At 38.5% G+C, this 27,136-nt stretch overlaps 1 protein-coding gene across 1 annotated transcript in view; it reads right to left on the bottom strand.

Annotated features, from left to right (window-relative positions):
* LOC118014122 (complement factor H-like) overlaps positions 1-26,070 on the bottom strand; it is a 92,789-nt gene extending 66,719 nt beyond the window's left edge. The window contains exons 1-3 of the mRNA XM_035010168.1: positions 25,856-26,070; positions 24,724-24,914; positions 23,550-23,633 (exon numbers count right to left, since the gene is read on the bottom strand). Coding sequence (XP_034866059.1) covers positions 23,550-23,633; positions 24,724-24,914; positions 25,856-25,911 — 331 coding nt within the window. The 5' untranslated portion in view covers positions 25,912-26,070. The remainder of the gene's footprint in view (positions 1-23,549; positions 23,634-24,723; positions 24,915-25,855) is intronic.
* Between the last annotated feature and the right edge of the window lie 1,066 nt (positions 26,071-27,136).

The raw sequence follows: 27,136 nt of genomic DNA, 5'->3' as shown, positions 1-27,136 counted from the left end.
AGAGGAAAGTTGGAAAGAACTCAAATACATGGAGGCTAAAGAGCATTCTAATAAAGAATGAATGGGTCAACCCAGAAATTAAAGAAGATAATAGAAACCAATGAAAATGAAAACACAACAGTTCAAAATCTTTGGGATGCAGCAAAGGCAGTCCTAAGAGGAAAGTATATAGCAATACAAGCCTTTTTCAAGTAACAAGAAAGGTTTCAAATACACAACCTAACCCTACACCTAAAGGAGCTGGAGAAAGAACAGGAAATAAAGCCTAAACCCAGCAGGAGAAGAGAAATAATAAAGATCAGAGCAGAAATCAGTGAAATAGAAACCAAAAGAACAGTAGAACAGATCAATGAAACTAAGAGCTGGTTTGTTGAAAGAATAAGATTGATAAACCTCTGGCCAGACTTATCAAAAGAAAAGAGAAAGGATCCAAAGAAATAAAATCACGAATGAAAGAGGAGAGATCACAACCAACACCAAAGAAATACAATTATAAGAACATATTATGAGCAACTCTATGCCAGCAAATTAGATAACCTGGAAGAAATGGATGCATTCCTAGAGATGTATCAACTACCAAAACTGAACCAGGAAGAAACAGAAACCAGAACAGACGTATAACCACTAAGGAAATTGAAGCAGTCATCAAAAATCTCCCAACAAACAAAAGCCCAGGGCCAGATGGCTTCCCAGGGGAATTCTACCACCCATTTAAAGAAGAATTAATACCTATTCTTCTGAAGCTGTTTCAAAAAATAGAAATGGAAGGAAAACATCCAAACTCGTTTTATGAGGCCACCATTACCTTGATCCCCAAACCAGACAAAGACCCCATCAAAAAGGAGAACTACAGACCAATATCCTTGATGAACATGGATGCAAAAATTTTCACCAAAATACTAGCCATTAGGATCCAACAGTACATTAAAAGGATTATTCACCATGACCAAGTGGGATTTATTCCTGGGCTGTAAGGTTGGTTTAAAATCCACAAATCAATCAATGTGATACAATACATTAATAAAAGAAAGAACAAGAACCATATGGTCCTCTCAATAGATGCAGAAAAAGCATTTAACAAAGTACAGCATCCTTTCTTGATTAAAACTCTTCACAGTGTCGTGATAGAGGGTACATATCTCAATATCATAAAAGCCATCTATAAAAAATCCACAGTGAATATCATTCCAATGGGGAAAAACTGAGATCTTTTCCCCTAAGGTCAGGAACACGGCAAGGATGTCCACTATTACCACTGCTGTTCAACATAGTATTAGAAGTCCTATCTGGAGCAATCAGACAAAAAAAAAAAAAAAAAAAAAAGAAAAAGAAAAAGAAATAAAAGGCATCCAAATCGGCAAAGAAGATGTCAAACTCTCACTCTTTGCAGATGATATGATACTTTATGTGGAAAACCGAAAAGACTCCACCCCAAAACTTCTAGAACTCATACAGGAATTCAGTCAAGTGGCAGGATATAAAATCAATGCACAGAAATCAGTGGCATTCCTATACACCACCAACAAGACAGAAGAAAGAGAAATTAAGGAGTCGATCCCATTTGCAATTGCACCCAAAACCGTAAGATACCCAGGAATAAATCGAACCAAAGAGTAAAGGATCTATACTCAGAAAACTATAGAATACTCATGAAAGAAACTGAGGAAGACACAAAGAAATGGAAAAATGTTCCATGCTCATGGATTGGAAGAACAAATATTGTGAAGATGTCAATGCTACCTAGAGCAATCTACACATTTAATGCAATCCCTGTCAAAATACCATCAACTTTTTCAAAGAAATGGAACAAATAACCCTAAAATTTGTATGGAACCAGAAAAGACCCCGCATAGCCAGAGGAATGTTGGAAAAGAAAAGCAAAGCCGGTGGCATCACAATGCTGGACTTCAAGCTCTATTACAAAGCTGTCATCATCAAGACAGTATGGTACTGGCACAAAAACAGACACATAGATCAATGGAACAGAATAGAGAGCCCAGAAATGGACCCTCAACTCTATGGTCAACCCATCTTTGACAAAGCATAAAGAATGTCCAATGGAACAAAGACAGCCTCTTCAACAAATGATGTTGGGAAAATTGGACAGCCACATGCAGAAGAATGAAACTGGACCATTTCCTTACACCACACACAAAAACAGACAAAAATGGATGAAAGACCTCAGTGTGAGACAGGAATCCATCAAAATCCTAGAGAACACAGGCACCAACCTCTTTGACCTCCGCTGCAGCAACTTCTTCCTAGAAACATGGCCAAGGGCAAGGGAAGCAAGGGCAAAAATGAACTATTGGGACTTCATCAAGATAAAAAGCTTTTGCACAGCAGAGGAAACAGTCAACAGAACCAAAAGACAACCGACAAAATGAGAGAAGATATTTGCAAATGACATATCAGATAAAGGGCTAGTATCCAAAATCTATAAAGAATTTATCAAACTCAACACCCAAAGAACAAAGAATCCAATCAAGAAATGGGCAGAAGACATGAACATTTTTCCAAACAAGACATCCAAATGGCCAACAAACACATGAAAAAGTGCTTAACATCGCTCAGCATCAGGGAAATCCAAATCAAAACCTCAATGAGATACCACCTCACACCAGTCAGAATGGCTAAAATTAACAAGTCAGGAAATGGCAGATGTTGGTGAGGATTTGGAGAAAGGGGAACCCTCCTACACTGTTGGTGGGAATGCAAGCTGGTGCAGCCACTGTGGAAAACAGTATGGAGGTTCCTCAAAAAGTTGAAAATAGAGCTACCATACAATCCAGCAATTGCACCACTGTGTATTTACCCCAAAGATACAAATGTAGGGATCCGAAGGGGCACATGCACCCTAATGTTTATAGCAGCAATATCCACAATAGCCAAACTGTGGAAAGAGCCTAGATGTCCATCAACAGATGAGTGGATAAAGAAGATGTGGTATATATATATATAATATATATATATAATATATATATATAATATATATATATAATGAAATATTATGCAGCCATCAAAAAATGAAATCTTGCCATTTGCAACAATTTGGATAGAACTAGAGGGTATTATGCTAAGCGAAATAAGTCAATCAGAGAAAGACAAGTGTCATATGATCTCACTGATAGGAGGAATTTGAGAAATAAGACAGAGGATCATAGGGGAAGGGAGGGAAAAATGAAACAAGAAGAAAACAGAAGTAGACAAACCATAGAGACTCTTAATCTCAGGAAACAAACTGAGGGTTGCTGGAGTGGAGAGGGGTGGGAGGGATGGGGTGGCTGGGTGATGGATATTGGTGAGGGTATGTGCTATGGTGAGCGCTGTGAATTGTGTAAGACTGATGAATCACAGACCTGTACCGCTGAAACAAATAATATATGTTAATTAAAAAATTAAAAAAATATTTTAAAAAAGTTTGTTGAACTCTATCCTTAATGAAAAAAATGGCTGCTGCTAGTTTTTGATATGATCTCTCCACTAGCAGTACCTATGTGATGGCAAACAGAGTACAGGATTCCGCGCTCTAATTAGAGGAGACAAATAGAAGTATTTTTTTTATTCCTTATGTTATTTTGAGATTGAACTACATACTGACCTTAGTAACAAGAAATGAAATGGTATCCTGATTCTTTGCACATAGAGCTGGCTCCAAAGAAAAGCTGAATCCGATTACACAGCAGGGAAAGAAAAGAGAGAAAAAGAAAGAGGTACCTCTTACTTCATTATGAACTTAACTGTGAAATTCAATTATGTAGTATTGGCTAAAATAAATTTAGGAAGGAAATTTCTAAAATGAGAATAAACTTGTGTAGTTACAGATACTATGAATTTTTCTGTTTAAACCATTTCAAATTGTTGTCCAAGAATGTCATCCTAATTCCCAACCCCCCCAATAGCATGTAAAAACATGCTGTTAGGGATTTTGCTAACCTTGCAAAATTGCTTAATATAAAAAACTTTAAATAATTACTGTAAGTGAAAAAGCATAATTTATTTTTGTTTTGATGACTTCAAAAAAAATTTTTTTTAAAGATTTTATTTATTTGAGACAGAGAGAATGAGAGAGAGAGAGAGCACATGAGAGGGGGAGGGTCAGAGGGAGAAGCAGGCTCCTTGCTGAGCAGGGAGCCCGATGCGGGACTCGATCCAGGGACTCCAGGATCATGACCTGAGCCGAAGGCAGTCGCTTAACCAACTGAGCCACCCAGGCACCCCAGACTTCAAAAATTTTTAAATGATGGTTTTTGATTATGAAATTAATTTCTTCACCACTCATGCACTTCCCAGCTCTTCGTAATTTTGATTTTTGCCTCCCATCTAAAACAGTTCTCTTGGAATGCTCCCAGTGAGCTTCCCAATCATATATTTAGTCCTTTTCAATATATTGGTTTCTTAGGGCTACTGCAATAAATTACCACAAACTGGGTGGTTTAGAACAGAAATTTGTTTCCTCACAGTTCTGGAGGTCAGAAGTCTGAAGTGAATGTGTTGGCAGGGCCACACCATCCCCAGAGATACTAGGGAGTATCTTTTTAGGCTCTTGCTAGCTTCTGGTGGTGGTTGTCATCCTTGTAGTTCCTTGCTGTGGGGTGGCATCACTCCAGTCTCTGCCTCCATTGTCATGTGGCCTTCCTCCTCGTGTGCTGTCTCATGTTTCTGTGTCTAAATCTCCCCCTTTCTCTTATAAGAACACCAATCACTGATTATGGACCTTAATCTAGTATGACCTAATCATACCTCGACTATATCTGCAAAGGTCCTATTTCCAAATAAAGTCACATTTCCAGTTATGGAAGGTAGGACTTGAACATACTATTTTGGGGGACATAATTCAACCAACAATACTCGATCTTATAAAAAATTCCCCATACCCTCTTTGATGCCTTTGACATTATTGATCTTTTTTCTTTGAAACTTCCCCTCCTTGTCTTTCATGATACTGAATTTTTCTTGTTCTTAATCTTCTCTAACTTTGTTCAGTTATGTCTTCTTGATTGTTTCATTTTCTGGTTGTTGTTTCCATATGGCGTTCCTGTATCTTTGTCTTTAGTTCTTTCTCTTCCATAGTCTCAATCTCCATGCATTTAATAAGCACATTCTGGTAACTACATGTACTTATGTTTTCTGGACTCTGACCATGAAGAGAAAAATAATCATAGCTCTTACTTGGGAACTTATGGTAAAACAGAGGGACACAAATAAACATACCAATAAGTGTAACACTGAAAATAACAGGAATATAAATCATGCAATAAGAAAGCCTTCAAAATAAAGAGGATACTCTACCTGAATTTTGAAAAAATGAGTAAATGTTCAACAGGCTAGTATTCATGAATTTTTACTCCACTTTTCTATTCTTGGTGAAAGATTTTAATTATGAAGTACATTTTTATTTTTATTTATTTATTTATTTATTTATTTATTTATTTATTTATTTATTTATTTATTTATTTATTTTAAAGATTTTCTTTATTTGACAGAGAGAGACAGCGAGAGCAGGAACACAAGCAGGGGGAGTGGGAAAGGGAGAAGCAGGCCTCCCGCCGAGCAGGGAGCCCGATGTGGGACTCGATCCCGGGACCCCAGGATCATGACCCAAGCCGAAGGCAGACGCCTAACGACTGAGCCACCCAGGAGCCCTATGAAGTACATTTTTAAACAGATATAAGAATATACATATTGCTATTTCTTCTTGTGCTAACATTTAATAGACTTTTTTAAGAATAATTTTCAATTTAAAGAAATGTTGCAAATATAGTGCATAGAATCCCTGGATACTTCTATTCAGTTTCTCCTGTGGTTACATTTTTCATTAATATGGTACATTTGTCACGGCTAATGAACCAATAGTGATACATTGTAATTAACTAAACTCCATGCTTTACTCAGATTTCCTTAGTTTTTATCTAATGTCCCTTTCTTTACCAAAATCCCATCCAGAATATCACATCACATTACATTTAGTCATTATGTCTTCTTCCTTGTTTCCTTGACAATTTGTTCAGCGATTTTGAAGAGTGTCGCTCAGTTGGAGGTTGTCTGAAGTTTTTTTCTTCATTTTATTGAAGTTATGCGTTTTTGGAGGAGGATCACAGAAAGGAAGTGTCATTCTCATTACATCATATCAAAGTTACATATTATCAACATAACATCATTGATGATGTTAACCTGAATTACCTAGATGAAGTGGTGTTTGTTGGGAATTAAGAATTAAGCTCCACCACCTTATGGGGAGTATTTATATAAATTATTTAGAATTCTTCAGTATGGAAATACGTTTCTTTACTCCCATTTATTTATTCAATCATTTATGAGCAACGGTATGGATTTCTGGATGTTTAGTTTATTCTTCAAGTGATAATCCTATATGCCAACCTAAAAACAAGAAACCAGTTCAAGAAGCAAAGCTTTTATTTGGGATCAAAGAATTGCAACTTGGGGTACATAGATTTAGGGAGAAACTCAAATAGTGTACTGATTACAGAAGGTGGACTTAGGCATTTTACGGGAAAAAAGGGGAAGATTAGGTAAGTTGTTTTGAAAGGAGTTCATTGGTGCTGAGAAGCAGGGCTATATTTGTACTTCCTTGATTGGTCAGGTGAAGTGATCACTAGGCAAAAGTTCAATTTTATCAATCTTCTCAAACAGGGTATTTGCTTTCCTGCTGACTTCCTGGAATGCTGGTAATTTAGCCCAATTCAAAGGTTCAGAAAATTGGACATGCAAGGCATTTCCTCTGAAATGGCTTCTCTGGCTCATTTTAAAATGGCTCTACTTAATGTCTTATGTTCATGAATACTACATTATTTATTTTGTTTCTCAAATCCAACTTTGGCCATTTTGAGCTTTTCAGGCGACTTCTGTGTACTTTTGGCACATCCCTATAATTCTGATTTTTTTTTAGCACTTCCTTATTTTCTAACCCTACAAGATGACTCAGGATCATCTTGTACATTTCTTGCCCCAGACCTAGAATCAGCCATTTCTCCAAGTACTCTGGGTCCTTTTATTAGAGGACAATATTAGAAACCAAGATCCGGATGCTGATGGGTTTGTTGTTACTGGGGTTCCTGCTTCTAGGCTCTCTCCACCAGCAGAGCTAAGAAATATATGCATATACACTAGTCTTTGTATATACACATATTTCCATATCTATCTGTATCTACATGTTCAGACCAATGGCTCTGACTCTAACCCAATACTAGATATTCCATTCTTTTTTTTTTTTTTAAAGATTTTATTTATTTATTTGACAGAGAGAGACACAGCGAGAGGGGGAACACAAGCAGGGGGAGTAGAAGAGGGGGAAGCAGGCTTCCTGCAGAGCAGGGAGCCTGATGCGGGGCTCAATCCCAAGATCCTGAGATCATGACCTGAGCCAAAGGCAGACGCTTAACGACTGAGCCACCCAGGTGCCCCTAGATAGTTCATTCTAGTCTTCCTCCTTGCTTATCTGTAAGGTCCCTTTCTAACACTAAGAAACTTGGCTCCTACCATTTGACATTGATTTACTTTTGTTTAATTCCAGTATACATGTATAGTATTTTCAGATTTATCAATCCACACCTACATGAGAAATAACTTCACCAACTACAGTACTCCTTATGTACAGTTCCTTTGTCTTTAGTCTTACGGTTCCAATAATTTCTAAAGTTATGTAGATCAGTACCCTTTTCCCCTCCCCCTTCAGTGATGTTGTATCATGCATTTATAATACAGTTAATTCTTTTGTTACATTTTGCATTCCATCCTGAGATCCTTCAACCTCCTAATTGATTTTTAAAATTTTGAATATATGAATTTTTACTTTTTGTGCTGTGAAGTTTTATGAGTTTTGATTGATGCATAATGTCATATATCCACCACTCTAGTACCATACAAATGTTTTATTGCCCTAGAAAAAATCTTCTGTACTTCACCTAATCAAATTGTGAATTTCTAACTCAATAATTTTTGTTACCTGTCTCCCTTATTCTCCAGTAAATCTCTTACTGTCTTGGCTAATGTCCTGAATTACCTCTCTTCTGGATTGTTATAATGGAGGCTGGAAGAAGAGGGGAGTATAACAGGGAAAAGTTCACTTCATTATCATATAAGGAATCTTAGCTGTGCAAAATTACTTTTTCAGGTTCTATTTCTTAATGCCTCAATGGGCTTTTTCAATGAAACAAATCTGTCTAAAGCTTAACACATGTATAATAAACTTGCTACTGTATCCCCATGTTATACGCATTATTTATTTATCTTAAATAATTTTGCTTGTCACAACATTGATGTAATTGTGGCTAAAGTGTCATATCCTGACATCAACAGAAATACTTTCAATGTTTCATCATTAAAGATCAAATTTTCATCAAATTCCACATAAGAGTGAGATCATTCTTTCCCTGATTGACTTGTTTCACTTAGCATAATACCCTCTAGTTCCATCCACATCATTGTAAATGACAAGATTTCATTTTTTGATGGCTGTGTAATATACCACATCTTCTTTATCCATTCATCTGTTGATGGACATCTGGGCTCTTTCCATAGTTTGGCTATTGTGGACATTGCTGCTATAAACATTGGGGTCAGGTGCCCCTTCAGATAACTACGTTTGTATCTTTGGGGTAAATACCCGGTAGTGCCATTGCTGGGTTGTAGGGTAGTTCTATTTTCAACTTTTTGAGGAACCTCCATACTGTTTTCCAGAGTGGCTGCACCAGCTTGCATTCCCACCAACAGTGTAGGAGGGTTCCCCCTTCTCCTCATCCTTAACAACATCAGTTGTTTCCCGTTTTGTTAATTTTAGCCATTCTGACTGTGTGAGGTGGTATCTCATTGTGGTTTTGATTTGTACTTCCCTGATGCCGAGTGATGTTGATCACTTTTTCATGTGTCTGTTGGCCATTTGGATGTCTTCTTTGCAGAAATGTCTGTTCATGTCTTCTGCCCATTTCTTGATTGGATTATATGTTAAAAAAAAAAAAAAGAAGATAGTAGGAAGGGAAAAATGAAGGGAGGGACGCGGAGGGGGAGACGAACCATGAGAGACTATGGACTCTGAGAAACAAACTGAGGGTTCTAGAGGGGAGGGGGTGGGAGGATGGGTTAGCCTGGTGATGTGTATTAAAGAGGGCATGTACTGCATGGAGCACTGGGTGTTATACGCAAACAATGAACCATGGAACACTACATCAAAAAACTAATGATGTAATGTATGGTGATTAATGTAACATAGTAAAATAAAAAAAATAAAAAAACATGAAAAAAAAATCTGCTAAATTGTTTTCCAAAATGGCTGTACAATTATGAAAGTACTAGTTGCCGTACATCCTCACCAGTTCTTGATACTATCCGTGAGGGTATAAGTTCAAGTTTTAAATAGATCTGTCAGAGTAAGCCTCACTGAAAAAATTACATTTGAGCATGGCTTGAAGGAGGGGAGAAAAATTCATGTATATGTCTGGGCAGAAAAAAAACAAGGTGTACCCTGAAGCAGGAATGTGGAGGAAGACAGTAGTAAGACATACATTCAGAGAGGGAACAATATCCTCTGGGGCCTCTAAGACCTTAATAATAACATTGACTTTTACTCTGAGTAAATGGGGATTTATTGTATCATGTTAAGCAATGGAAAAGAATGGCATTATCTTACTTATATTTTTAAGGATTTCTCTGGCTGTTGTGTTGAGAACAGGCTATGGCAGATCAAGGAAAGAAGTAGAGAAAGCATTAAACTGAGTGCTAATGGTAGATTAGATTGGAATGCTAGCACTAGAAGTCATGAGAAATGTTATGATTCTTTTCTTTTTTTTTTAAGATTATTTATTTATTTTTGTGAGAAAGAGAGAGAGAGTGGGTGAGCAGGGGCAGGGGCAGAGGGAGAAGCCGACTTCCCACTGAGCAGGGAGCCTGATGGGGGACTCAAACTCAGGACCCTGGATTGCGACCTGAGTCCAAGGCAGATGCTTAACCAACTGAGCCACCCAGGCACTTGAGATGTAGTAGGATTCTTGATAGAATTTTAAGGTAAGCATACCTCAAATTCCTAGTAAAACTGATATAGTGGGTAATTGGAAAATAGGACTCAAAATGCTCTGTAGTTTTTTTGGCCTAGGCAACTGAAAAGTTGGATTTATCCTTTAAAAAAAAAAAATTGGATTTAGCAGCATTAGAATCATTGATGACCTTGACCAAAACAATTTTTGGTAGTACGGAAAGAGTAAAATCTTCCTGGAGTGGGGTCAAAAAATGAAGTGATGACATTGAATATTGTCCATGACTTTTGCTATAAATAGGACATAAATAACTAGGTAAAACTTGAGGTAAGGAGACATGAAATTAAAATTTTGATTTTATTTCTTCTTTTCACACGATTGAGGAGATAAAATACGTGCTCGTAGGGATGACCCAGGATATCGTAGAACATAGTCAAATAAAAGTGATGTTCTTGAAGGAAAGACCAGATGGAATTGACTCCACAAGGAGAAGGATTGCCTCTAGGTAGGAGCAGAGGCAGTTTATAGTCAAAGGAGAGAAAGAAGAGAGCAGGAATTAGGGGTGCTAATGGCTGGATAAGGTAGATGTAATGGTGGGAATGTGGATATTTTTGTTTGTTGCTTCAATTTTTTCAGTGAAATGGAAGCATGGTCCCTAACTCAGATTAAAGATAAGGAAGAAGGAATTGGACATTTGAAAGAGAAAGTGGAACTTTGAAATAGTTGTCTCAAAGTGTGGAAATATACATGTACTATGGAAACATGATTTCAGGGCAGCATTAAAGACTCAGTTGAAGTTTGTAGTTGTGAATTCAAAGTTAGACCAGTAACTACCATGGACTGTCTGTGTGTGCGTGTGTCTTTCAGCTTCATGGGGTGAAATCTCAGTTGATTATCTTCCTTAAGGATAAAGGGACCAGCACTATTTATAGAAAGGCAGCTTCTTGTAACATAGTGTACTTTCTCATATCCACCAGTTTACAATCATGTATAGGTCTCTCTTTAAGCTGTTATTTCTATTCCAGTGGCCAATTTATTCATGTCCATGTAAATAAATAATAAAATAACAAAAATAAATAAAATGATACAACCACACTGCCTTAGTTATTATATCCTGGTAGGGTAAGTCCCCTCAATAAAGTCCTGGGAATGTACTCTTTCATAGGTCTTACCGATTTAGCTTGTCAAGGTTCATTTTTGATGAGAAACTAGTCTGGCTGATTCTAAAGGTTCATCTTCTTCCCCATTGAGATCACAAAGAAGAGAGCTGACTTGGCTGGACCAAGCCATTCTGTGGAGAAAGAAAGCTTTTGACTTGGTTTTTCAAGCTGTTCTAGGGCTTTTGGTATGCAAACTATGGTCCTCTAGGTACGCTCAATTAGTGTTTCTCCTGGGTTCTGAGATTCTTTGACACATTTCTTTTATTTAGAGAAAAAAGATGTTCTTTAGCTTCTCTTAGGCTAACCTACAAATACGGAATATGCAGTGGGAGTAGGGCTTGTTCTTTCTCAAGGAATCTCAAATGAGCAGTCCTCTCTCTTTTGGAGTCTACTCGACTTACGTTGTGGAGCAATTGAAATTCAGGAGACTGCTTGTGACCCACTACTTCTCTGCTTGCAAATCTACTCCCAACCTCCAATAAATCCCATGCAATATACATACTGTAAGGCACTAATGGTATTTATCTGTGGCTCCCTTGGCTGATAATTGCCTCTTAACATGGGGCATGCTCCACTTGTCCTGGGGCCATGTGCTTTTGGAAGCAGGAGTATAATTGGACTAAACTGAAGTTTTCCCACCTCGAGGCTATGACAGGTCACCAGGAAGACCAGTTACAAGGTAGCCAGTAATCAAGATTGGGCAGGGTGTTCACCAACCCTGGTCTTTCAGAGAAATTGCTGAGAATTCTATTTAGAGCTTAGGAGGAGGCAGGATAGTCATGGGGTTCACTAACTCAGTACCTAGCAAGACCGCAGAACTGCCTGATGCAGGCCCCAGGGAGAATGGAAAAGAGCAGAAGAGTTTGTTAGCCTCTAAAATCCCCAAAGCAAACAAGTCATTTGAAAAAGAGCTGGATTTGTACAAAAAGAAAACCCCAGCTCTAAGATGGCTGGCAGCCACAGAAGATGAATCCAGGTCATTTGGGATCTGGAGAAAAACTGTAGAAAGGTAAATGCTCTATGGCTGAAGGCCAAGAAATTGATGAAATAAGAGACAAGTGGATCTATAGCAGCCAAACAAATAGGGTGATGCCAAAACCTAGATTGACACTCAAAAAATTAAAGAGGGCATAAGTGGGGATAAGAACCAGTTATAGGACCTGATCCCCTACTTGCCTCCCAGGGGAAGACTCCAAACATTCTTGAATTTGCAGATACCAGATTTGATGTGGTTATTATATTGGATTTTGTGTCTCAACTGTACTTCCTGTTTTTTTGCCAGCCTGTATAGTTAATTAACTAAAAATAAGAAAAACAGATTTTATTTAAATTCATTTCTTATTCTGACTTTTTTTCTTTATTTATGTAGATTCTAGGTTCTGTTCTATATTTTTTTTTCTTTGCCGACGGAAAATCTTTTAACATTCCTTGTAAGGCAGGTCTATCATTGATGAAAGCCCTCAATTTTTGTTTGAGAAAATTATTTCCTTTTCATTCTTGAAAGTCAATTTTGCTGGATATAGAATTCTAGGTCAGTAGATTGTTGTTCAATATTTTATTTCATTTTACTCTCTTCTTGCTTTTGTATTTTCTGATGAAAAGTTTTCCATAATTCTTATCCTTGTTCTTCTAATAGATAAGGTGATTTTCTCTATATATTCTTTAAGATTTTGTGTTTGTTGTGTTTTTGGTTTTCTGAAGTTTCAATGTGATATGCTTAGGAGCACTTTTTTTGGAATTTATTCTGCTTGGTGTTATCTAAACTTCCTGGATCTGTGGTTTGGAGTCTATCATTAATTTTTGAAAATTCTTGGCCATTATTATTTCAAGTATTTCTTCTGTCCCTTTCTATGTTTCTTCTCCTTCTGATATTCTAATTACACATACTGACTCCTTTTGGAAATTTTCCTAGAGTTCCTAGAGGTTCTGTTCTGTTTATTGTTATTATTATTTTCTCTTTGAATTTTAGTTTGGAAAGTTTCTGTTGACCTATTTACTACTCACTGTTTCTTTTCTTGGTCATGTTCAGTCTAGTGATGAGACCACCAAAGGCAGTTTTTCATTTCAGTTACTGTGTTTCTGATTTCTAACATTTCCTTTAGATTCTTTCTCAGAATCTTTATCTCCTTGTTCCCATCTGTTTTTGCATGCTGCCTATTTTTTCCTATTGAAGCTCTTAACATTAAAAAAAAAAAAATGTTTGGAGGTACAGTTGACAAACCTTTAACATATTAATCATAGTTATTTTAAATCTTCTGTCTGATAATTCCAACCACTGTGTCATAGCTGATGTTTGCTCTGGCTCTTCAGACTGTGGTTTTTGTTGTCTTTTCATATATCTAGTAATATAACACAGGATCTGTCAGATGATAGGAACTGAGGTAAATAGGTGTCTACTGTGAGGATATATGTGATCTGATTAGGAACTGGGCTTTGTTTCATGTTTGCTGAAGCTATGGGTGCCAGAGAATTCAAATTTCTCTAGTGTCCTTACTTTTGTCTCCTTTCTGGACTTTCAGCTTCCCTACATACTCTTCCTCAGAAAAAGTCTGTGTCTTGCAGCTTTTTCACCTGTAAACAGCAGGAGCCCTGTTGGTATGGTGGTAAGGTATGGAGGAGAGAGGGGGCATTTTATAGTCCACCAATTAAATTTCATTCTTACAGTGGGCCTGGATCTTGGGCCTGTGACCTGCACAGGAGGGCTTTTTGTTTTGTTTTGTTTTGTTTTTGTTTTTGTTTTTGTTTTTTTCAAATCTTCCCTATTAAGGTGAGACAGGAAGGGTAGATGGGCCTGGAGTAAGAGGAAGGTCGTTTTTCCCAGGACTCTGGGACAAGGTTCTGGTAGTCTTTGCTCTGGAGAGTGGGCCTTTGTTATGGAAAAGGCTCTGGGCATATTTCAGAAGGATTGCTCTCCCTCTTCTTCTGTAAATCCAGGAGGGAAATATTTCTTGGCTCTTCATTGTGAGAATCTGGTGTTCCTCAAAGTAGAGCCTGTAAAAATGCAGGGGTTCCCTACAGAACTGTAGCCACAGGAGTTTCTCATTCTCACTCTAGGCCATAGTCTCCAGCAATTTGTCAAAATTATCATTTAAATCTAACCAGTTATGGCTCCGGTGACTTCTGGTCTGGATAAACAGATCTGGGCCATGCCTGTCTAGATTTACCCATCACCAGATGTCAGGGAGGTGGTTTGTCTGCAAACCCAGTTCTCTGTTGGGTTCAAGAAGTCATTGATTTTCAATCACTTTTTCTTCTTGTCAGGGTAGAAGTTAGGACTCCTTGAAGCTGAGAGTTCTCTATATTGCTGATATGAACACTTCAACTGCTCAAATGTATGGGCATTTTATTTGGATGTAATCATTGGTGACCTCTGTCCCTGGCTTATAAAAAAGTCAGAAGAATAGTGACTGGGAATGGCCATGTGCTAAGGGATGCTTGCTTGGACAACTGACACCATGTTTTAGACAGTACTAGATGTCCTCACAGGAGAACTAGTGCAAGCAGAAACACTATCTTTAGTTATTTACAACATTTACAGCCCTGACCAGGCAATGGAAGCCACTTCAAGCCACAGAGGCTTAGATAAGAAAGTGGCCATTACTGTTCCCATGCTGACATAGGGTGACTTGGAAGAGAAAACCAAGTCATGCTAATGACAAATCTTCAATAGGTTGGACAAATCTTAGAACAATATTAACTCTCACGGGATGTTCAGATTCTGTAACAATGATGACTTTTTAAAAATACTCTCCTGAGAAAACTGTTTATATCTCATCATGAGCCATTCTAGCACAACTGAATAACACAGGTTGACCTTGAATGAAGTCAAAGTCCAAGTACCACCCAAGTTACCATGTTGGGAACAATTTGGACCATAATTCAAAGAAACGGCATCATGGACCATATTATGTCTGCCTCAAATTCAGAAGTCGTAGCATTATTTAGATGCACTTCTTGATTCTTAATATTGTTTAATTCTTTCAGTTCTGATTAATCTTATCAGAAATTTATTCATTTTATTAGTCATTTCAAGGAAATTAACTTTTAACCTATTTATCCTCTTTTTTCCAACTTCATTACTTTCTATTGTCTTTATTATTTGCCTCCTACTTTTGTTGGATTTATTATTGTTCTACTTTTAATTCTATAAGATAGATATCTAATGAATTTTAAGCTTGTTAACTTTTACACTTTTTTTTTTTTTAATATAAGAATTTTAAGGGACGCCTGGGTGGTTCGGTCGGTTAAGCGTCTGCTTTTGGCTCAGGTCATGATCTCAGGGTCCTGGGATTGAGTCCCCCATCAGGCTCCCTGCTCAGTGGGAAGTCTGCCTCTCCCTCTCTCCGCCCTCTGCTTATGCTCACGCTCTCTGTCTCTCAAATAAATAAATAAAATCTTTAAAAAAAAAAAAGCTTTAGGCTATTTGCCTCTGTTTTGCTTCAACCCAACACTTTGAGTTATGATACCTAGTATTTCCATTATTCTCTATTTCTATGTATTGCCTAATTTCAATAGTGATTTAGTCTATGATCCATGAGTTGTATGTTTGTTTTTGTATTTCCAAATACAGTTTTATTCTAGTCATCTTTGGTTATTGTCATCTTCCTTAAGGTACTGTCATCAGATACTGAAGTCCCTATGATAGCAATTATTTGTAAGTTTTAAAAACTGCTTCTTTTTTTTTTTTAAGATTTTTTATTTATTTATCTGAGAGAGAGAATGGGAGACAGAGAGCATGAGAGGGGGAGGATCAGAGGGAGAAGCAGACTCCCCGCTGAGCAGGGAGTCCGATGCGGGACTCGATCCCGGGACTCCAGGATCATGACCTGAGCCGAAGGCAGTTGCTTAACCAACTGAGCCACCCAGGCGCCCCTAAAAACTGCTTCTATGACATGGTGCATCATCACTTTTCATAAATATTTTATATGTGCATGAAAAATGTGCATTCTTCAACTGTTATGGTTCAATATTCTATACATATTAGTTCTAATTTGGTAATGGTGCTGATCAAACCCTTCAAATTGCTTGCTATTTTAAAAATGTTTATTTCATGAACTACTGAGAGCTATGATAACGTAACACAATGACATCTGTCAATCCTTCCTTGTAGGTCTATTATTTCACTTTCTTCTCTCTCTCTCTGCCAGGTCCTTTCCTTTCTTCCTCTCTCCTCTGTTGTTGGGTAGAAACAATTTAAAACTTACAAGAGATTGTTAAATTGAACACTTTGCCTTTATGCACTGATGCTCTTTAACTCTGCTAATGTTTTGCAATGTAATGGAGTTTTGTTTTAGTTCAACTTAACAACTCTGTCTTTTCACTGTGAAGTTTAGCCCAGTTAGTGTGACTGTGATTATCTATTGTTTTCATTATTTCCCTACCATCTCATGATTATTACCTATTTCTACACTTTCCTATTTTCTCCTTTCTTGACCTTGTTTGTTTTTTTTCTTCAGTTTCATTTTCTTATTCATTCTCCTCTTCTATTTTTATTTCTTAAATGGTTATTTTTTTTTTTTTAAGATTTTATTTATTTGACAGAGAGGGAGACACAGCGAGAGAGGGAACACAAGCAGGGGGAGTGGGAGAGGGAGAAGCAGGCTTCCCGCTGAGCAGAGAGCCCGATGAGGGGCTCAATCCCAAGACCCTGGGATCATGACCTGAGCCAAAAGCAGACGCTTAACGACTGAGCCACTCAGGTGGCCCTTTAAATGGTTATTTTTAAATTTTATCATACAAATTTAGTTTTATAAATGTAAAGTTAATCCATTTTTTAGTCATTCTCTCAAAATCTGGAACATTTTCATTATGAATAAATCTGTTTATGCCTTTCCTAATTTACGTGCCATTGTTGTCCAACATTTTCATTCTGTCCTTTTTAAAATACCACTAATTAAAAATTATTATTATTAATTTTTAAACAATGTTTATTTAAATTCGCCTGAAAAAATAAAAATAAATTTGCCTACAGATTTACCAACTTAAATGCACCTTAACCCATCCCTTTGTTGTTATTTTATAGAGGCATGTATGGCTAATTTTATGTGTGAGCTTGACTGGGTTACAGGATGCCCATACATTTGGCTAAACATTATTTCTGGATATGTTGTGAGGGTGTTTCTGGATGAGATTATCATTTGAATTGGTCTATTTTTAGTAAATTCTTAGTTTATATGAAAATAATGTTTTTTCATATAAATATTCCTGAGTACTCAATTAGAGGCTGACTTTTATTTTGTCTTAGCAATGTAAAGAGAGTATTCCTTTATCTTAGTTTCCATCTTTGTTTAAAAAGCTTCCTACACTCTAGCAGTTATCTCTGTCTGCTTTAAGATTCTTTTTTTTGTCTTTGGTGTTCGTATGTTTTATTAATATATGTCTAGATGTAGATTTTTATTTACTTATTTACATCCCTTTTGCATTCCCTGCTTCTTATCTGTTTCCATTTGTTCTGAAAAGTTCTCTGTCTTGATCTCTTCAAATGTTCTTTTTCTTTTTATATATTTTCTTTCTGGGACTCAGGTTAGAGATATATGATGCCTTCTCCATATATATTCTATTTCTCTTTTACATGTGCTGTATTCTAGGTTATTCAGACTTACATATTTATTTTATATTAATGGACTGATAATTTTAATATCTAAAGTCCATATAATTATCAATTTGTTTTTGTTTTTGTTTTTGCTCACTCTTACTCCTGAAATCAAGATTTTGTGTGTGTTTGATTATCTTTGATTGTCAACTGATATTTTTTTTTTTTTAAAGATTTTATTTATTTATTTTTCAGAGAGAAAGAGAGAGAGAACACAAGCAGAGGGAGAAGGAGGCTCCCCACTGAGTAAGGAGCCTGATGCAAGATGGATCACAGGACCCTGGGATCATGATCTGAGCTGAAGGTAGATGCTTAACCAATTGAGCCACCCAGGAGTCCCTCAACTGATATTTTCATGATATGTGAGAATACTGATGGTCTATTTGTTTTTGTTTTTTTTTTCATAAGAGAAAGAATATTTTTATTTAATTCTGCCAAGTTCCAGAAGTCAATATTACATTTCTGGTAAAAAATCCTTTTAACAATTATTGCTATATTCCAAAGTCTTAATTTGCTTTGAGTGCATATATTATTTTATTTAACTAAGAAAACTTTAGGGCCTTTTATGTTGTCTGTATAAACAATATTTACTTTAAGATATGTTTTGTCTTGTCCCTGAGGAATATTATAAGTTGATGCAGGAGAGGATAGAAAATTAACTTAGGAGTCTATAGCATATATGTGTAAATTGATTTTAAACATAGTTATTCCAGTATTATTAGTGTACATTCATATTTATAATATTTAGGGTAATTAATTCTCTTACTTTATAATTTTAAATAATTATTTCCTTTTATAATCTAGATTAAAAGTATTTTTTCCTATAATTAATAATCTCAATTATTTAATTATATGTATTAATGCGTTAGGTAAAAGCACGAACTGCTACATTAGTTCAATTACCGTTCTTCCTAGACCTCATTTAGAATTCATCAAAAAGAAATAGTTAGACTGGACAATGTTTGTGGATTTTTCTGACCTGAATATTTGGTTTAAGTGTTAAAGGAAAGCTGCTGAAGAGATACAATTTGCATCAGAAAGAGAATATGATTATATTTCAAACCTCTTTTAAAAATATTTGCATGACGATTTTAATCAATCAATAATATCCTATGCCTCTATACAAAGTTTACAATAATTTCTCAATTAAATTTTAATTTTCGATATCATTATTTTGCTTTTTATTCTCCCCTTACTAGATTATGAAAGTCATCACCTTTTAACTGTAGGAAATTTCAGCTTCAAACTTCCCTTCCTTTGTAGTGCAGTGCAGGCAGGTGACCTAGGTCGCACAATTCAGACCCAATTTGAGATTCAATTTTTAAAGTTACAAATTACGGGCGCCTGGGTGGCTCAGTCGTTAAGCGTCTGCCTTCGGCTCAGGTCATGATCCCAGGGTCCTGGGATCGAGCCCCGCATCGGGCTCCCTGCTCAGCGGGAAGCCTGCATCTCCCTCTCCCACTCCCCCTGCTTGTGTTCCCTCTCTCGCTGTGTCTCTCTCTGTCAAATGACTAAATAAAATCTTAAAAAAAAAAAAAAAAAGTTACAAATTAAAGAAACAGGTATTTGGTTGAATCAATATTCTGAGAGGAATGGGAGTGGAGACATCTAGCTTTTGGGGGCAGAAGTTGTCCTGAGTCAAATAGTTAGCCCTGCTCTGACGCATTAGACAGCATACTGGAAAGTGTCATAGAGAAGACAAGGAACAAATATTTACACTAAAAGAAAAGCACACTCTTACATGTAGATGGATTCAAACTCATCACTCCATGTTTCTCTTTCTTAAAAAAGTTTTAGAAGTGTCCATTTTTGGTCTAAAGCAATGAGGTTATATCTGGCTATTTTAATTTAGGAGTTGTTTGCTATTTCTTCCCCTAAGGAGAAAACAATGTCAATTACAGTGCTGAGTGTTTTGTTTTTTACTGTTTTCAGTCTCAACTGGCTATATGGTATAAAACCAAGGTGCTTTCTGTTTGCAAGAGCTAACCATTAAATAAAATGAATTTTATAAACTTCCCTTTGAGAACCAGATCTCAGAGGACTCACCACAGAATTTTTTTACTCTAGTAGAAAATTTTTAATCTAGAGAATTTTTACTCTAATGTTTAGAGCACTAGATACAAGGGCAGTTCTCTTACTTACAGAAAGTTAACAGAAGTCCTCTTGGCCAGGACAGAGAAGGAGAGGAAAGGGAGAGCAAGATAGAGGATGTATGAATAGAGATAATTAGAAGTCTCAGAGAGATTTCTGCTTCACTTTTCTCCAAAAATTTTGGAAGAAAACAACTTTCGGTGGGTGCTTTACAGTACAATAAAGATTACATTGTGGCATTTTAGAAAGAAAAGGAATCTCAAGTAGTACTACCTTGTTTCTCATGTGTGTGATGGAGAATATCCAAGTTTTCAAGAGGGAGATTGTTCTGAATAGTTGTTTTTGGACCAATGAGCCCTGGGAGTAGGATCAGATAAGTATAAAATGGGAATTCCTCCCAATATGATGGCCTAAGAAGGAGCATAACTGGCAATTTCTGCAAAGGGTAGATTATTAGTCACTGGATGCCACCATCATAGACAGTGGCTTCAACCACAGGCACTTATGTTTCAGTATTCTAGAAACCGGAAGTTTAGGTCAGGGTGTCAGCACGGTCAGTTCTGAAGAGAGGTCTCTTCCTGGCTGGTCTAGGTTACCTCCATCTGCTGTGTGCACATGACCTCTTCTGTGTGAGCGGGGGGGCGGGGGAGAGAGAGAGAAAGAGAGAGCTCTTGGTGCCTCTTCTGAACAAGGGCACTGATCCCATCATGAGGACACCAACCTTCATGATCTCATCTAATCTCATCTAACCCTAATTACCTTTGTAAAGGACCTGTCCCCAAATACAGTCACATTAGAGGTTAGGGCTTCAATATATGACTTTGGGGGACACAAACATCCAGTCGATAACAGGTAGGGATGGTGACTTCTTCCCTTTTGTAATACAAATGCCTAATAGCCTTTCAGTAATATTTTTAAGTGAACTAGTCTTGTAGGGCCAAACTCATCATATTTGATGTCCTTTGTCTTGATGACCTCTATTATCAAATTAGTTACCACTTCTTATGCTCTAATATTGCTTTATACCTTCTAAATAATTTAATTCCTCAACTTCCAGCTTTGACTATACCACTCCATTAACTAATTAGTATACAAAATAAATTCAATATTCCTTAACCTGATATCGTTCCTGAGGTCCAGAGAGATATAAAAATACTGAGATAAATGTCCTTCTTTTAACTGCAACATTATAGCCTAAATCCAAAATAGAAAGACATAAATGTTCTATGATAGGGGACTGGTCATGCTAATTATATGTTAACAACAGTAAATAATGTATTCACTGAAATGATATTATAGAAAATAATAGCATCAGATAATAATCATGCTGGAATATTAAGTACAAAATCAATTTAAAGAAATAATATATTTTTCTTATATTATTTGTTTTCCTAATTCCCTGACCCTTCACATATACTGTACGATCCTTGAGGAAAAGGACTGTGTTTCATTCATCATTATGTCCCTGGAACCAGATTGTTGACAGACAGTAAACACTGAAAAATGTTTATTGCTTTGACTGAGTTGTCTGAAACAAAGTAGGAGAGATATAAAATGTGAAAATATTCTTAGTAACACAAAGATACACATACTGTCTTATATTAGTGTGCAATATTAAGTGTCAAATATGTTACATACATTTTGAAGCAAAATTAAAACTATCAATGTAATTATAAAAATAAATCCACCTTTGGAAATGGAAGGAATTAAACTATTTCCTGTGCTCCTTCTAAGGACAGGCAGCACTCTTCTCATTTTAAAACATTTCTTTACCTGGTGTGGTTATAATATTGTTCCAGTTTATTAAATGGGCTAAATGTACTGCTTTTCAAAATTCTTTGAATGTTTTCCTTACTCTATATAGGTTTATACAGAACCTAAATGTATTCTGATAGACCTCTATGAACATCTGCAGGTGAACAATTCTTTAAAGCCTGCAGCTCTAACAGTCAGAAGTAGCCAGAGAAACAGTTCAGTTAGTCAGAATGAACCATTCCAGTCCTGAAATTGTCAATCATTTAGTTATAGATTATATTGCCTGTATATTTTTCCTTTTCCTAAGTAAAGAGGCTAGTTATTTTCTTGCTGTGGGCCCCCAGGATTTCCCTAAACAACTATCTTTTTGCATGAAGAATAATTTCGTAAATTATCTCAGCAGGACCTGCAACAAGAACAAAAAAATAAGTGATTGTATGTGACTTATTTTTTCCCAAAGTTCAGGGTGTGTGTGTGTGTTTAGGATTACATAAATGTGCATGTTTGTATTTAGTAGACAATAGTAATTTTTATAAACAGAACAAACAAGGAATAGCATATTGCTTTATTTTGAGATCAAAACAGAACTATCAGGCATAAATATTCATTTATCTATTTAACAAACATTTGTTGAATATTCACTATTCACTATCATATTGTGTTAGGAAGTAACTTTAAAATAGTGAGAAAGACATATACCGTCTTCTCCAAAGCTTATTCTTTTTGTTTTTTGTGCTCTTATTTGGCTAGGGGTCAGTGTGAGAACAGGTAAATTCTACTTTCTTAGCAAATTTCAGTTACACAATATAGTGTTACCAATTATAATCACTTTATCCATTATCCATTAGATCTTCACGTTATCCATTAGATCTTCCAACTGTATTTATCCTATAACTGAAAGTTTGTATCCTTTGACCAAACTCTCCCTATTTCTCTCATCCCCCAACTCCTGGCAATCACCCACACAGGCTCACTGCCATTTACCCATGGCCCACTCTGTGCTTCTGGAAGAAGAATCTGTTTTTCTCTTTTATTTTTTTATTTTTATTTTTTATTTTTTTAAAGATTTTATTTATTTATTTGAGAGAGAGAGAGAGAGAGAGAGCATGAGAGGGGGGAGGGTCAGAGGGAGAAGCAGACTCCCTGCTGAGCAGGGAGCCCGATGCGGGACTCCATCCAAGGACTCCAGGATCACGACCTGAGCTGAAGGCAGTTGCTTAACTAACTGAGCCACCCAGGCGCCCCCTGTTTTTCTCTTTTAATCTTTACCCATAAGCTTTGGAAGTTGTCCTTTCCCACCCCCTTCCCCAGTTTTACCTAAGTTTTTCCCCCAAAGGCACAGCGGACAGGCACAGTACCTGTTCCCCACCAAGGCAATGGCACAGAGGTCCCCCTTCTGTACCTGCGGCAGACCGGCAGGGGGCACCACCAGGCCTGGAAGCATCAAATATGTGGCAAACAAGACAAAAGCATCACAACGCACATTGTGCCTCTAACCAATTCCAAGTTTTACTTCATCATTTATGCATTCACTCAGCCAACAAACACTTATGAAGTATCAACTAGGTTATTGATAATGAAAATTAAGAAATGCAACCTAAGCATCAGACCTTTTCCCTTTGGGGGGCTAGTGGTCAAACTGAAGCACCAAGCTGACAGTCAGGTTCCATGATCTCTTACTCTGCTTTCCAAAATTTAGCTTATTGATTTAAAGTATAGCATATGGTTCACAAAGCATTTTCTGATTTAAGTACAAAGTACGAAGCTTATTGAGGCCTTTCAACAGGGTCCTAGCGGCCCAGGGACCTTATGGAAGCAGCCAAGTGAGGGAGGAAACACACATGGGGAAAAAATTCCATTTTTCAATTGTATGAATACAGGAAATGGGTGCATTTATTAAAGTAGTTGGCCCTTACTAAGTAGGTTTTGGCCAATAGCCAGAATATAGGAAAATCCTCTTACCTGCTCCCCCGACCAGTTTTTCGAGCACCAGAGGCCATGTTGTGAACGTTGGGAGAAGGTCAGGATAGGACCACAAGGTGTATACTGCCCAAAAAGAGACACAGAAAGACTTATTGCCAAAAGGTCAATCCCCTAGGGAACTGGCAAGCCAAACACTAAGGGCACTTAAATTAAGAAATAGAAAAGAAACTCAACTCAAAGCTAGAGGGGAGGCTGTGAGGCCCAAAGAGGTTTCCTTCTTAAAGCAGGCAGATACTTAAAAAACTGGATGTCCCTCGAGACTGGGAGGCCCCTATGATTCCACCTGGATGCGGCAGCAAAATGGGCACGGTAGATAAAAGCGGGGACAGAGACCCAACAAGGATGCCATCTGTGACCTCAGAAGCAAGTAAGCGAAGAACAGGGCGCCAGCCTGTAGGAAATGTTGAAACCTCCCCATGTTTATTATTTTTATTCCCTCTGTGTTCACAGTGATTAGCAGTAAAACCTGAGATCAAAAAGGGCCTGTCTGTAGAGCCGCCAAGTGGAGTGGGGGCACAGGGAACCGAAGGCGACCGCGTTGCGCCGCTGCAGCCAAGCTTGGGGGAGAAGAGCCCCAAGTGACAAAGTAGGCGTCAGCAGCTACGGAAAAGAGAAAAGGACACTGAATGTCTGAGATCTGTGACAAAGAGAGAAAGCAAAGGATCCTGAGAGCCGGGCAGAGCCTCAGAAAGAATCCTGTGAGGTATCTCGATTGAAGTACATCAGTAAGACAGCTGGGTATGTAGTTTAATTAACCTAGCTTCCTTCCTATCACCGTATCTCTTCAGTTTCTTAAGAAAATCCTGCTAATGAAGTTTTAAGAATATTTTTTACATGTCCTGAAATCCCACCCTTTTCAAGACCTCTGCTCCATCCCTACTTAACCCACTATGAATTATTATTCCTTCATCTCAGAACGTCCCTTGCCAACTTATCCTCTTCCTGTGTTAGCCCTGTTATTCTCCCTCCTGTAGCAGTTCTTGATCTTGAAAGACCCAATTCTAGGGACACTGGGTCCAAAAAGACCCTTAGGGATGATATTGGGAGATTTTGCACTTCACGTTTTAAGTAAGGCAGTTTAATGAAAGAAAGAAGGAGAAACAGATGGTAGGCAAGGATGATAGTAATGGCCATCTCCATCCTATTGACATACCTGTTGGATACAGGTTTTTCTCCAGTTCAAATAGGATGGGGTTACCACCACACACGTACACAGTCACTGCATCCCCTCTGTGAGCATACAACTTCACAACGTTGAGCTCTTCCTTTCCAGGTACTAAGGCAGGGACCTGATCTCTTCCAAGAGTGGGGAAAGCAGTGGTCACATCAGCCCGAAGCTTTCTCCTGCAGAGAGCAAACCAGTACCTGGCGTGAGTCCTGCCTGGACGGATTTTAATACATAGGAAGGACTCCGAAGGACTTCCTATAGAATCACAAGGGCCAAGGAAAAGCTGGTTGATGATGCCCCATTCTCATACACTCTTCCAAAACATCCTATTCTCTTTCTCATCCAATGTCTCATCTATTTTCACATATTCCTGGGGGCAAGTCTTTCCGTTTTACAAAGAAAGAGGACAACTGAGAACCAGTGAGTAACCAGGTTAGCCTGACTAGAAACCCAGCCCTACCTTCCAGACTCCATGCCTCGCCCTTGGACCCACCCCTTTCCTCACATCTGCCCGGCGTATCTGTCAGTTTATGGTTAAAAAGCTATACGAGGGCACCAAGAGTGACTAGAGAACACTGGTTCCAAAATTCGCAACGTGGTATCAGCATCTGCAACACTGCGTAACAGACCCAGCTCTTAAAACGTGGCCCTTAATTCTCTCCCACTTCACCCTCCATCTGTCTCTCCTGCCAGAAGTAACCGCCACATCCTTTTTCTCCCGTAGTTGTAGTTCCCGGTGCCCCTCTGATTTTTCCTAAGGGACTCGAAGCTCTTTGGAGGGCGGGGAACCTGCAATCCTTCGTGTTTGACCCCTCAACACCTTATGTCGACCGCAGTCAGTAAGCGCTGGCTGAATTACGTTTTCCTTTAAACTAACTAGAATATCCAAAAGACAGCCCGGGAGACAAACCAGGCCTGCTCTCCCTCTTCGCCCTCAAAATGAGTCTAACCCACCCCCGCTCCCCGGCTGGACGTTCCCTCGGCCTCCACCCCAGGTCGGCTGAGCTAGCTCAGAGAGGCAGTGGGCCAGCCTCTGCGCTGAGAAATGTCGGGGTGCCCTGGCGGGCGGAGCAGGCCCCGCCTCTCCCTCACCTGTCCGGCCCCTTCTCTCCCTCACCTGTCCGACCCCTTGATGGCCGTGTTGGACTTGACCCGAAAGGCCTTGGCAAACATGTCTGCTCGAGTGGCCTGGGGAGGGGAAGGAGAGCACAGAAGCCGGGACCGTCAGGGAAACGAGAACGCGGAGGCTTCCCGACCCGCAGCCCTGGGGGCAGCCATGCTGGGGCCCAGCTGGAAAAGGGGCCCGGCTGGAAACCTGGGCCGCTCGGCTTCGCGGCCACAGGCGCTGCGGGGACCGCGGCCGGCCCCTAGTGGCAAGGCCGGGAACTGAAGCAGGGCGGGCGGGGCCTGGGGAAGGCGGGGCGGATTCCCTCTCGGTCGCCCTCCCTCGGCCCGGCTCTGCGCCTGCGCGAGCTGCTGGCGTCGGCCGGTGTCTATTGACCCCGTCGTGGCAACCTTGACCCGGTTAGTTTGCCCTCGGTCGGTGTTAGGTTGTGTTCGGTCGGTACCGTGTCAGCCTCCGTGCCGTTCAGTTTAGTTCAGCTCCACAAAATTAATTGAACTCTTGTGTTTTATTAGTTTTGCAGGCCTCTCGAATTATTTTAAGGGCTTTTGTACATGAAAGTCTTTACATTTTATCGTACGCTAGAGGTCCAGGATTTTCTCCTTGTTTTTAAATTTACGTGAAATGATAATAACAATAACAGAGAATCCACCCTTGTCCCAGGTTTGCCCCGCATGTTATGAGGAGAAAACTACAAATGATCGTCAAGGCTACTTAAGAATATTTTTGGCCACTTTTAGGTAAATTTTTCAAAGCGTTATTGATTTTTGAGTTCAGGCTTTATTTGAAGAGGGGAGGTTGTTTCCCAAACTAAAGGAATAACCTTGCTTATAAAAAAAAGATCTGTGAGGCAGATTAGGTTCAAATTATGGTTTGGCTTTTCCCTTCCAATGTGATCACGGGCTAGGGCTTATTTCTGAAACTCCTGCATTCTCTGAAAGATTTGGATGTAACACCTACCTCCTAGGGTTTCCATTAGAAAGGATGGAGGTAATGTATGTGATAACGTTACACAGTGCTTTGCAGATTTCCAGTAATATATTTAAAAAGTCTCCGACAGGGGTGAGAGATGGGCTTCCCTGAGAGGGGCTGCTGTGCGCACCTGGGGTTCGGGCACCTACTAAATTAAATTTTGCATATGAAAAGTTAAGGGCAGAGTGTCCATCCACCAAGAAAAAAAATCCTAATTGTTTGATTGGATGACACAGTTACACAAAGAAAAATTCCACATTGACTGTCCAAAGATGAGGCCTTCCACAGTGTCTGCCCACCACC

Source organism: Mirounga leonina, unplaced genomic scaffold, assembly GCF_011800145.1.
Source record: "Mirounga leonina isolate KUSES-001 unplaced genomic scaffold, KU_Mleo_1.0 Mir_154, whole genome shotgun sequence".
Lineage (NCBI taxonomy): Eukaryota > Metazoa > Chordata > Mammalia > Carnivora > Phocidae > Mirounga > Mirounga leonina.
The sequence above is the reverse complement of the archived record's forward strand: the minus strand, read 5'-3'. Positions and strand labels throughout refer to the sequence as shown.